The 13,123-nt window shown below is 35.8% G+C and overlaps 1 protein-coding gene across 3 annotated transcripts in view; it reads left to right on the forward strand.

Annotated features, from left to right (window-relative positions):
* The window catches only part of LOC118271327 (synaptotagmin-10), a 125,224-nt gene that overhangs the window by 101,860 nt on the left and 10,241 nt on the right, over positions 1 to 13,123 (forward strand). For all 3 annotated transcript variants that reach the window (XM_050695872.1, XM_050695873.1, XM_050695874.1), the window contains exon 8: positions 126 to 246. In XM_050695872.1, the coding sequence (XP_050551829.1) occupies positions 126 to 246 (121 nt within the window). The remainder of the gene's footprint in view (positions 1 to 125; positions 247 to 13,123) is intronic.

Here is a 13,123-nt window from a genome sequence, read left to right on the forward strand (position 1 = left end):
GATGGCTCAACATTTTTTTTTTACAAAAATAAGCCGTATACCAATCCCTATAAGACTTAAAATCAAATGAGTTGGGAAAACCCTAGAAGAAAAAAGAAATCAATGTGTTTTTTTTTCGTTACCAGGAGAAGAAAGACCTTGGGGAGCTGATGCTTTCGCTGTGCTACCTGCCGACTGCAGGCCGACTGACTGTCACCGTCATCAAGGCTAGGAACCTCAAGGCTATGGACATCAATGGATCCTCAGGTGGGTGGAGATTAGAACTTAACACTAACAGTAATTTGCATGAAAATTATGTGAATGGAGAAATGTGGAAGGTATAGTTAGTAGTGCAGAGAAGAGTGTTGAATGAATTATGTTTTGTTTGGAGTGTATAAAACTCTTTACTGACTGACTATTTTAAAATTGCTTATCGTGAACAAACTGATATGGCTCTCCTGAAATTGATAATAGAATGGTATTGTCGTAAAAAAAGTCGAATAAAAGCTCCTATTTCCAAAAATATTTATAAAAATAAGTAAAAAATAAAAAAAAAAACAAGTTCAGGTACTGACCTGAAAAATACAAATACAAGAGCAGGTCTTGACCTGCACACTTGTATTTGTATTTTTTACGATATTCATTTAGATAAGCCGACAAATCTTTTCATATCATTTACAAACTCTTACTTAACAAAAAATCTTACTTAATCTCAATATACAAAGCTTATACCAATTCTCGGAACGATACAATATGTCCTGAATACACAAAAACTTGACCCAACTTACAAACTCTTAATCGGGTTTCGGAGCATCCAATGACTAGCAATTAGGTCTTACCTAACGAGATTAGGGGAGTCAATAACTAAGTAAACTTGTCCTAATTGTTTTATTGAATGCCAATATCTTTGTCCTAGTGTATTCGCAAAATGGAGTAGGTTGTAAGCTAGATAACTTAATATTGGGTGTGGGTGGTGAGTTCGAGTTTTGAGTTGGCAATTAGGGAGTAAAGTTTAAAGCTTTAACACGTTAATTGACACGTTGGATACTGGTGGCCGACGCTTTGTGGGGGATTTGCCTTCAATAGTTTTCTTTCAGCGGTCAATGCTTTAAAGGTTGATGTAATTGATTTGTCAATATTTTTGTTGATGTTCTTTTATTTAATGAAACAAGTCCGTCACAGCCTCCTAAACCTCTGTAAGCTAGAATCTACAGTAGATACAAACATAAAGGGACGAGAAAACTGAAATTTGGCGTGTCCCAGGGATATTAATAACAACAAAATAAATCAGAAAAAAAAATGATGAAGTTTTATTGATTAACAATTTTTGACATAGTTAAAAAAAATGTGTCAATAAGTGTACAGGGTTGGTATCAAAATCTAAATATATTTTCAATAATCAAAAATAACTTTGAACTTCTTTTCGAATACGTATGTATATACTTAACCGAACTTATTATCCAATTCCCAAAAAAAAAAAAAAAAACAGAGCCCAAAAGCATACGTAACCACTTCTTTTGCGCAAAAACTAAATGTAAACAGAAACAACCTTTATGTATATGTAGGGCAAAACAGTAATTTGAAAAACTTGTATCGGAAAACGATATCGGATGAATCCTAACGTAACTACCCAATCAGAATGGAAAGAATTTGAAACGTCCACTGATGAAGTTTCCAATAAGCTTGAGAATCCCCTCAGTGTCCAGGTAATATGGAATTTTGTAAATTGAACCTTATAACTTTTGGTCTTCATAGATTTTTAGTCAATAATAATTACTGTACATTGTTATATTTACGTTTATTGGATTACTTTAGAAATGTTTTAATCGATTAGGCACTCTAAGACCTTAATTTGAACTTATTTCTTACGTACACAGCGTAAAATAAGCCCAAATTGATTGAAATATGCCTTTTTTGAGAGGGGAAAGTGATTTAATGACTTCTTCCGTCTTGGGCGAGGCAAGAGGGAGTGTTAGACTCTTACTGACTAAAAACCACCCCATTCCTACTCCTGCATTTCGAGCCGGAGCCCCGGTAAACCCGCTAGGTAGATCGCAGCTCCGGATCAGGCATCAGCCCTACTGGGCCCCATCTGTGGTGGTCTGATGGCTTTTGCTCTACTCTCTTATGTGGTCTTATGGATTATTTATTTTTCATATAACTTTGCAAACTTAACGAAATAAAATCTTCGCTGTTCCTCTGGCGGTGTGCACTGGGCATCAATTAGTCAAACAAAATCACAATGCAATTAGCCCCAACTTCCTTATGAAAGCACTTGAAACAATTAAAGTGATTGATCACATTTTTATTAATGTAACAATAATTAAGACAAAGTGGCTATTCATCATTGGTCTCAAGTTTAAGACTTCCCAAAGACTTGTCCAACTTTAGGAGAAAGATATAAATAATTAGTGAACAACTTTACTGTTAGTAGGGACGTTGTTATTGCTCTGTAAGCGAAATGAGGTTTTAGGTTCTGAATCATAAAGTTGAAAGTCTTTTATGAAGATGACATGATGACTATCTCATAGGTCAAATGTCATGTGAATGTGTATACCTATGAGGGTGATTTTCTACGTTGAGAGAGATGTGCTATGCTACGTTGCCGTGGATGCGTTTGGCTTCCACCAATTTTATTCATTGGTTCAGGCTTAGTACCGGTGGAAACGAACTCAACTAAGCTTTGTTTTTATATGGAAAGATGCGTGCTATGGCTTCCCTACTATCAATACATCGCATACTCGAGCTGCTCATCTTCCTCGCACAACTACATAGCTTAGTATCAGTGGAAACGGTCACATAGTTTCACAGCTTAGTTATTACATCTTCGTAGCATATCTACAAAGCACATCTCTGGTAGAAAATATCACTCTTAGCAGCGTTATAATCTTACTACAAACAAGATAATACAATAACACTTCAATGATATCATTATTCTTGTGCAGCATTAAAAAAAAAGAAAAGCCATATTGTGCCACGGTATCCTGATTACCATTTCATGCAAATACAGAAAGCCAATTACGGGAAATAAAATTCTCGCAAACAAAATTGTAATGACGTATTTTTCCTTAACAAGCTTGTGGATAAGCTCAATGGCTTTTGAAAGAGAAGAGCTGCTTTGAAAGGTTATAAAACGGATTCAGTTATATCATATTTATTTGAAAGCGGTACCGGTAAACTATGGCAACTTTACCAGACCCTTGGCAACTTTACCATACTATAGGTATTCGGTATAAACTCATTTATCTAAAAATCTAGTCACTAGAATTCTGTTTTGTAATAGTAGTCTTTTTTAGACTTTAAAAGGAAATATTTACTATATTTTGCGTAGACGTAAGACTGTTATTATGCCAGTAATGGCCGTTACAGTGTAGTGCGTGAAAATGTGCTAAAAGTTAGTAGTTCCTAAATTGTGCTCACAGAGCCTAAATTATTTGTCACAGGTGAGTGAAATTTTGATCTTGTATGTATAATACAGTTGGGATTACTGTTGTAATGTCAGCAATTGCTTTTTCTTTAATTTATTGATAAATACTCGCTTCGGTAATGTTGTCACAGGTTAGGTAAAGTTGCCACGGCCTGCTTTGTGGCAACTTTCCCTACAGTTAGGGTTGGCAATAAATGTTTTTTTCCTTGTTTGTGTGTATGTAACCATTTTCGAATACCTAAATTTCCCAGCATAATAGTGAATATCCTGGATGATAAGTTATAATGTATTTAATAATACCTTTTGTTTTAGAGCCAAAATGGCTCACATGAAACAAAACCGCAGAAAACTCGGAGATAGACAATATAAAAAGTATACGAAAGTAATGTTAAAATTAGCTATGGAGATAGTGAAGTCAAAAAATTAAAAAGTCAAAAGATTAAACATTATTTTGTAGCCTTTTTTTACAATTTTAAACATAAATACTTAAAATTTTAGAACTTAATTTAGTTTAAAAGGGAACAATATTTTTGTGAGATATTTATGCTTTTTTTACTTTAGGTTTAAGGTTTATAATTTTTTTTTAAATATACATGTCATAAAAAAAATTCTCATTTTTTGACAACCCCGAGCGTAACAAATTATTTGTATGTAAATTACGATGAAACCCGTGGCAACTATACCTACTGTCTGTGTAGCCGTTATCTTTATAGATTTCCTCATATTGTTTGCATTATAATACGAAGAGGTCCTAGATGAAGCCCTCTGTACCTCAACAACTCTTTAATATGCAATACACGATGAATACGGCGCGTAGGTAAAGTTGCCAAAAATTTGGTATCTTTACCCATGTTGTTTTTTCTTTACTACGGCTAAAGTAAGCGTTTGTATATAATGACGATTACAGTAAAGTGAGCCAGATATACTACAATTCTAAATATATAGTTTTGGTTTCTATGCGTCTTATGGTTAAAAATATATTTCGATTTTTGTTCCAAAATATGGTAAAGTTGCCATGTTTTACGGTAATCTTTTAATTAAAGTGTTGAGGTAAATATTTTTCGCAATTGATAAAGAGGGAGTGTCGTTTAGAACAGTTTTTGATAAAGCAAGGGATACTACATCAAATTTTTGGTCAAATGGGGGCTCCTATGTGCAGCAGAACACGTCTTTTTTGAGGGGGGAAATTATCCAATGATTTCTCTCGCCTTGGATGAGGCGAGAGGGAGTGTCAGACTCTTAGTGTCAAAAAACTAGCCCGTTTCTTCTTCTGTTTTGGGCCGGAGCCCCGGTAAACCCGCTAGGTAGTTCGCAGGTCCGGATCAGGCATCTGCCCTATTGGGCCCCATTTGTAGTGGTCTGATGGCTCTTTGAAGCGCGTGCGGTACGCGATGTGCCGTACGCACGGGTCTGATTCTGGTCGGGCGGCGAGCTACCCTTGCTCGCCGTCCGCAGATTCGTATTTACGGTGGCCGGAGATCGTCAAGCGATTCCCGACACCCCGAGAGTCTCCTGTCTCTGAGAGCCTCCTGTAAGGAGGGCCGTTTCCTTCACGCAACAGAACACGTCTTATGACTTTGTTGATGATCATCATTTTAATATATTAAACCTTGGGTTTTGAGTCTTACAAAAAACACTTATACAATAGACTGAAACCTTTTTTGTCAAGTACACCTGTGAATACGAACGATAATAGCCGATTCCCTACCTCCACTCAACAGCACGTTTTCTACGCAACACTTCAAGCCACGTGCAAAAAGACCTTATCCCACACACAATACGTCATAAAATCAACAATCGACATCTATTCCCTGAAGTTGTTAAGGAGCCAACGTGACTAGATTGCCGAATATAGCCGAAGTTTTACGAATTGTTCCGAAGTCTACCCACACGGGGAAATGTAGGACAAACTAATAAGTTGTGCCTATAAAATCTGGACTATTGAGTAAAGTTTGCTAGTAAACGTGGTTTCGAAATGGGACGTATTCCTGGAGTGCGTGAAGTGAGGACATTGTTTGGACGTTACGAAGAAATCTGTAATTAATTTATATTGGTATAGCTACCCTACCCTACTCTTATTGTTTGCAAAATGTAACCTATATACAGATGTACCTGATTCAATTACTGGAATATTGTAATTATTCTATTGAATACAACTGCTTCTTGTTGCTAATCTAGTTGCGCGCGCGCGCTCGGCGACGTCGGCTGCGAGTCGTGTAATTCCCGGAATTTAACTGTTTATGCCTATTTTTCGCGAACGCTCGGAAGTTCGGAGTATTGACTATTGTTAGTAACCATGGTGCAGTGTAAAAAATGTAATAAGTTTGTGGCTTCGGCTAAGGACGAGATTATTAAATGTAAAGGGACTTGTGAAGCTGTGTTTCATAAAAAATGCGCGGCAAAAATAACCTTTAAAAACGAAAAATGTGAGGACTGTGTACCTACGTTCGAGTCACCTAGTTCTGAGGACTTCAATATCAGAAGCATCCTGGCAGAAATGAATAAGAAAATGGATATTATGTTCAACATGGAGAAGAAACTGAGCGAGTTAACGGAACTTGTTGATTTTATATCCGAAAAATACGACAAGATGTGTGAACTTCAATCTTCAAGTGAAAAAAAGATAAGAGCCTTAGAAAACAAGAACGCGTACTTAGAAAAGTGTAATAAATCGCTGGAAGAACGAGTTAACGAGTTAGAAGAGAAGGACAAGGAGAAGAAGGTGGAGTTATCTGGCTTAGAGAAGAATAATAACGAGGACATTTCAAAGGTCGTAACCCAAATCGCTCAGAAACTTCAATTGAACACCGGTGATATTGAGTGTGTTGAGAGGGTGGGACGAGAAAAACCCGGGTCGGAGAAACCACCTCCAGTAGTTGTTACTTTGAAGTCTAAACATGCACGTAATAAATGGCTTGAAGTACGTAAGAGTGTAATAACTAACGGCCAAATATATGGCACGAATAATAATAACCGGATTTACATCAATGAAAATTTAACTCGATACAAGAGAAGTCTGCTATGGGCTACAAAGTTGCAGCTTAAAAAAACCTATAAATATATTTGGGTTCAAGATGGCAAAATACTAATAAGAAAGAATGATGAACAGAAAAAAATTATGTCGATTCGTTGCGAAAACGATATCGAAAAAATATTAAACAACGATGCATCAGCTGAGTAGGCCTAGTCAGGCACACCGACAGCACACTAACGCGCGCGCATAGTGCGGCGTACACACTGCGTGATCACTACCTCAGTTAGTAATGGATAGATTTGACACAATAGATACACTGGAATGTCAGTATGATCGGCATTTAAATTTGAGTAGTTGGAGGCGAAATATCTCAAACAATGATAAATACTTGCGAGTGTTGCATTTAAATATCCGTTCACTTAGGAAGCACTTTAATGAATTACTTGTGTTATTAAATGGCTATACAGAATACATCAATGTGCTGGTGCTGTCCGAAGTTAATATTAAGAAAGAAGAGGTTCCGTTATATTATATACAAGGGTACAATCTATTTACAAAAACAAGAGAGAACAATAGAGGAGGAGGATTGCTGATATACATAAAAGAAGACTTAACTTTAACAGAAAAAACATCCCGAGTCAATTCCGCTGAAATCTTACATGTTACAACGCAAATTAATAAAACTATCTTAAATATTATCGCAGTGTATAGACCGCCAAGGACAAACAAATTACAGTTTATTTCGGAAATTGAAAAGTTAATAAAAACAATACCGAGAAACGAAAGTGTTATCATTGTGGGCGACATCAATATAAACTTATGTGGAGTGAGTGACGTGTGTTCATCCAAGTACAAGGACTGTTTGTGTGAACTCGGCCTTACGTGTGTAATACCGGACAGCGAGGTGACGCGCGAGGCGATCGTCGCGGGCGAGAGAGAGGCGTCGTGCATCGACCACGCGTGGGTGCGAGCGAGACAGCTGCGGGAGTGCGAGTCGTTTGTTATTGAGTGTTTTATTTCCGATCACCATATGATTGGAGTTGCATTTCCTATAGGAAATAGCATAAATATGGACGATTCGGGTATGGAGTGTCGGTATGTAATTAATAATAAGTTAGTTTATAAGAATATATGTGATTATAACTGGTCTCAATTGTTGGATATTAAATGTCCGTTAGAACTTTACGATAGGTTACATGTTGTATTTAATAAGATCTATAGTGAGAGTCAAAGTATTATGTCAAATACGAAAAAAAGAACGTCACAACCATGGGTAGGAGAAATGTTGAAAAACATGTTAACTCGAAGGGATCAGTTATTCAGGGAATGGAAAGCGGATCCTAAAAACAATACAAAAAGACTAGAATACACGAGATACAGAAATAGGGTAAATAAAGTAGTATTTAAAGAAAAAAATAAATATAAACAGGAAGAAATTAAAAAGTGCAATGGAAATCCTAAAATGATATGGGAAAAAATTAACAGTTGGTTAGGTAAAAGAAAAGCTAATATAGATAGTATAGTGAGTAAGTACCTGGGTAATAGTGATACAATGTACAATATATGTAATAAGTTTGCAGATACATTTACTCAGGAAATTGTTAATATTAAGCATAATTGTAACACTAAGTTCCTAGATAGATCTCATTATGTTAAGCCTAGTATTGTAACATTTCGCTATAGGCCAGTTGGGAGTGACGCAATATCCAAGGTCATTGACAACCTCAGCATTGACAAGGCGCCAGGCATAGACTGTATAAGAACTAAAGATCTTAAATCAATAAAAAAGCTAATATCACCTGTATTGGCACACTTTGTCAACATGTGTTTGTCCAGGGGGCAATACCCTACTTTGCTCAAGAAAGCTTTAATAAGACCTATATTTAAACAGGGAGCCCATACTGAATATTCCAACTACAGACCGATTGCTATCCTTTCCGTAATAAATAAAATAGTAGAGAAAATAGTAGTGGGACAGGTCAGCGAGTTCCTGGAACAGCACACGTTGTTATCAGATACTCAGCACGGGTTCAGGCGCGGTCGCAGCACGGCAACGGCTTTGGCGGGGTTTTCCGAATATATAAATGACAGGCTGGACCAGGGTCACCAAATCCTTGCTCTTTTTATAGACTACAAAAAGGCATTCGACACGTTAGACCATGAGGTGCTCCTCCAGGCCATGGATGATTGTGGTATCAGGGGACCCACCAACATGTGGTTCCGTACTTACCTAAACGAAAGAACCATCCAGACTAGCTTGGCGGGTATCACGGGACGGGAAGCTGGAGTTGCTCTGGGAGTGCCGACCGGATCCGTGTTCGGGCCAGTCGGATACATCATGCACGTGAACAGCGTAGCAAATGTGGTTAAAAAGTGCCAAGTTTACATGTACGCAGATGATATGTGCTTACTATATTCTTCTAAAAATATACTCGAAGCCAGAGCCGTGATTCAGGAGGATTTCATTAACATCACCAAGTGGGCGCATGATAATGGAATCATCCTGAATGTAAATAAAACCAAAATAATGCACTTATACTCACCTCATAACTTAGTTGCAAAACGATTCAATAGTTCAGATATTAGTATACAGGGTCATACATACGAGTGCTTGCATGCAAATAACATTAGTTGTAATTGTCAAAATATAGGGTGGACAGCCACGCCAACTGGCGGATGCACGTTGACACAGTGTGCACAAAGCTTAGAGCAGTTTTGAGCAAGTTTTATGTACTAAAAGCGCCACTAAGGAGAAAAACATTACGCATTGTTTATTTTGCTCTAGTCGAATCGCTAATAGGTTACGGATTAAGTGTCTATGGTCGTACTTTTAAAACTTATTTAGATAACATTAAGTCCTTGCAAATCCGCTTTCTTAAATACCTTGTACCACCTAAAGTCAAACAAAAATGTAAACAGAACTATGAGAAATTGTATATTCCATGTAAAATACTTCCTGTTCACGACCGGGCCAAATACTTTTTGATTCTTGAACAATTTTATAGTCAGCAAAATAAAGAAAAAGTTACAAATAAATACAATACAAGGCGTGTAAGAGAAAATAAGCTAGTCCGTCCACCGAGTAAAAATTATTATGGGTCAAGAACCAATAAGTATCTGATTCCGACATTATATAATGAAAACGATTGGTTAAGGAATATTAACAGTAAAATAAATAAGCAATCTCTAAAAAATAAATTAAGAAAAATGTTACTTACCGAACTTACCAAAAAACATAGTACTTAAAAATATTGATGAATGTCAGTATGTTGTATGTTATAATAGTAATAAATATAAGTATATAGTTAAAATATAAGTATGTAGTATATAGTTTGTTAATAGAAGTTAATTTAATTTTTTTGTTAAGGTAAAGTTTGTTCCGAGGTTTTTGTTGTTAGTTCATATAATAATAGGTATAAATAGATATATAATTTAGAGCGCTATTCCCGCCGTCAAACTGTCTTAACAGTTTGGTGGGTTTATTTGATGTTTAATCTTGTTAAAAAACAAATAAAGCATTTTATTATTATTTTTGGGTATTTGCCCTTAATCTCAGCTCTAGGCTGGTATTCACCTACATTCACGGGCCAGGGCCAAGTGAATATAGGGTGTGGTGTGTAATATTATGTGCTTATAGTGTTTTCATCCAACTGCATAAACTTTCGGACTATCCTGCATGTGTTCAAGATGGCTGCTTTCTGTAGTGTGATGTAGATGGTATCTTTTAGGTCTATGAGTTTCAGGCTATTGTGCAAGTGGTTGGGTATCACGCCTGTGGTGGAGACAACGATAGGGACTATATACACTTTGTCTTGTCTCCATATCCTTGCGACTTCTTCTTTTAATTCAGCATATTTACTTATTTTCTCTCCTATAGTTTTTTGCAAATTGTGTGTATTTGGGACTGCGATATCTATTAAGTATGTAATATTTTTTATTTTATCTCGGAGGGTTATATCTGGTCTATTGTAGTGGATAGTTCTGTCTGTTAAAATGGCTCGATCGTAGTATAGTTTGTGTGTGGTATTTTCTAATACGTTTTGTGGTGTGTACTTGTAATAAGGAGTGTTTGTGTCAGGTATGAGTTTGTGTTTGATTGCTAGGTTCTGATGGATGATGTTTGCAAGTTGATTGTGTCTGTGAGTGTAATCTGTCTGTGTAAGTGTTGTGCATGCTCCTGTGATGTGTTGAATGGTCTCGGGCTGGGTGTGACATTTGCGGCATTTATCATTTGTAATTGTAGGGTCCTTAATGATGAATTTTCTATAATTTTTTGTATTAATTATCTGGTCTTGTATAGCAATTATAAAGCCTTCGGTTTCCGGGAATAAATTACCTATTTTAAGCCATTTATTGGAAGCTATTGTGTCTATGTGCGCCTGTTCAAGGTCGTGGGGATGACGACCGTGCAATACTTTCTTCTTCCAATTATTATTATTATTATTAAAAATCAATAAATTTGTCATTTATTAAAAACTTTTGTTACAATAAAATTTAAGTTATATTATTGGTGTATTGTAATTATTCTATTGAATAGAACTACTTGAAAAGCAAGAATTGTGCCATTTATTAAAAATATTTTTTTACAATTACTCTATTCTAATCTACAACTCTTAATTTTCTCAAATAAATAAAATGAAATAATAATTTTACATTACAAGAACAACACAATATTGTTTTTAGACACAATCACAATAGTGCTTTTTTTTGAGGGGGGGGGGGGAATCATCCGATGACTTTTCCCGACAAGGAGCATCAGGCTCTTACATACTAAAACTTCCCCTTTCCTACTTCTGCTTTTCCAACCGGAGTCCCGGTAACTCGCTAGGCATTCCGCAGCTCCGGAAAATCTTCTTTACATACTTTAATCTTCTTTAATACTTTCTTTACATCTGGCATAAAGTTGAACACCAACAATTTCATAACTTGATTGAAATTCACTGCCGTGTTCATGCACTATGATTTTGAAGAGACAATGGAATGCCTCAACTCTGGCATACTTTTGCAGTACATTGAGATTTCTTCATACATGCCATCCGCTATATACCCTTCTGGAATTACCTATTCGTATTTTTCTTTGTACTGTTTGTTCTTTTCAATCTACGAGTTTATAATTAATAGTTCTTCGTCAAATAATTTCGTGAGTAAGCCAAAAAACATAATAAAATAAAATAAATTATAACTATGGGAGTTTCAATTAATTTTTGGCAACTTATTTACAAAACAGAAACAGCATAATTATTATGGTCGGTGAAATAAATAATTCGGAAAATAACAGGCTAAACCTTATACGTAATAACATATATGTGCAAGTATTTAAAAAATAAAATTATGTGAACAAAACCACGGTCTCATACTAGTCCTAAATAAAAAATAAAAAGCCAAAACATATTGCTGAAGGGTTTTTACGGGAAATTAGTTATTTTGGCTGTAGGCGGAACGGAAAGTTGACCCTAATTTGACATTTAGCTTTGGTTCATTTAGTATCCTTGTTGAGGTAACCTCTTTTTTTCAAGCCTTTGTATGTTTACAGATATCGGTGTTGTTTTTTGTCCATATTAACTTTAAATACGCAACTTTGTTCAGATAATTATTTATTGTACGTCTAAATAAAAATGGCATCAGATATAGGTAGAAAACAGTAATAGGGCTGCGTCGTTGGCCGAGTGATCGCAAATGCGACTGCCGGGCAAAGTATTACTGGGCTTTTTCAGATTTTCGAACTCAGTAGTAGCACAGAGTCTGGAATTGTGCCCAGTATATGGCAATAGGCTCATCCCTTATTACATGGGACTAATAACATAATTGTACAATGTGCACCTCTGCCTACCTCTACAGAGATAAAACGCGTGACGACGATAATAAAAGTAAAAGAAAGTCACATTCATAATTCTGTTTATTTCTCCATTTCAAAATCAGGACATTACATGACTTGCCAATCTTACTCCTGACACACTTTGCGTACATTTGAAGTGGGTGTACGTTATTACGTATTAGCCTAGAATTGTACGCAAATTACGTATTAGCCTAGAATTGTACGCAAATTTCAACAATAACGATAACACCCACTCATATTCGATCAATTGCGACTTTTGTCACGAAATAAAGGTCACGATAATGCTTAAAAGATTTTTTATTTTCTATTCAAACCTTTGTATTGAATGGACCTTTATATTGGATGGTGAATAACTGAATCGAAACCATTAGGATGCGATCGAAGGTTGTGTCATGCTTAATTCTTTAAAATAGGGGAGTTATTGTAGGGAAGTTGGGAAATGTGTGAAGAATAAGAATATTTCTTTGGATTAAATGATTATGTGAATGAAACAATGAGATAATGAATTTATTTTTGTAAGAAGTATAAGAATAATTCTTTGGATTAAATGATGATATGAATGAAACAATGAGACAATAAATTTATTTTTGTAAAGTGGCTGGTAAAATATATTATAAAAAAAAACTAGATGAGGTCAGCATTTCCTAACGGACTAATCTGAGAAGAAATGCCGAAACAAACTTAGAGGTCATTGTCTCTTTTAAAGTCCAGACAATATTTGAAAAAGGAAATGTGTGAGGACCGTGCAAGTTCGTTCTGTAGTAGCCTTTGGTAACAAGTTAGTTAGAGTGTGCTTTTGTAATATCTCAAATGAAATAAATAATTGGGAAGTTTTTATATTTTGTTTACACACATTGGCTGTGGGAATCTGTGAAAATATTTGTTTAGGTAATTCGTAAATCCAAGA

The sequence above is a fragment of the Spodoptera frugiperda genome, chromosome 9 (genome assembly GCF_023101765.2).
Source record: "Spodoptera frugiperda isolate SF20-4 chromosome 9, AGI-APGP_CSIRO_Sfru_2.0, whole genome shotgun sequence".
NCBI lineage: Eukaryota > Metazoa > Arthropoda > Insecta > Lepidoptera > Noctuidae > Spodoptera > Spodoptera frugiperda.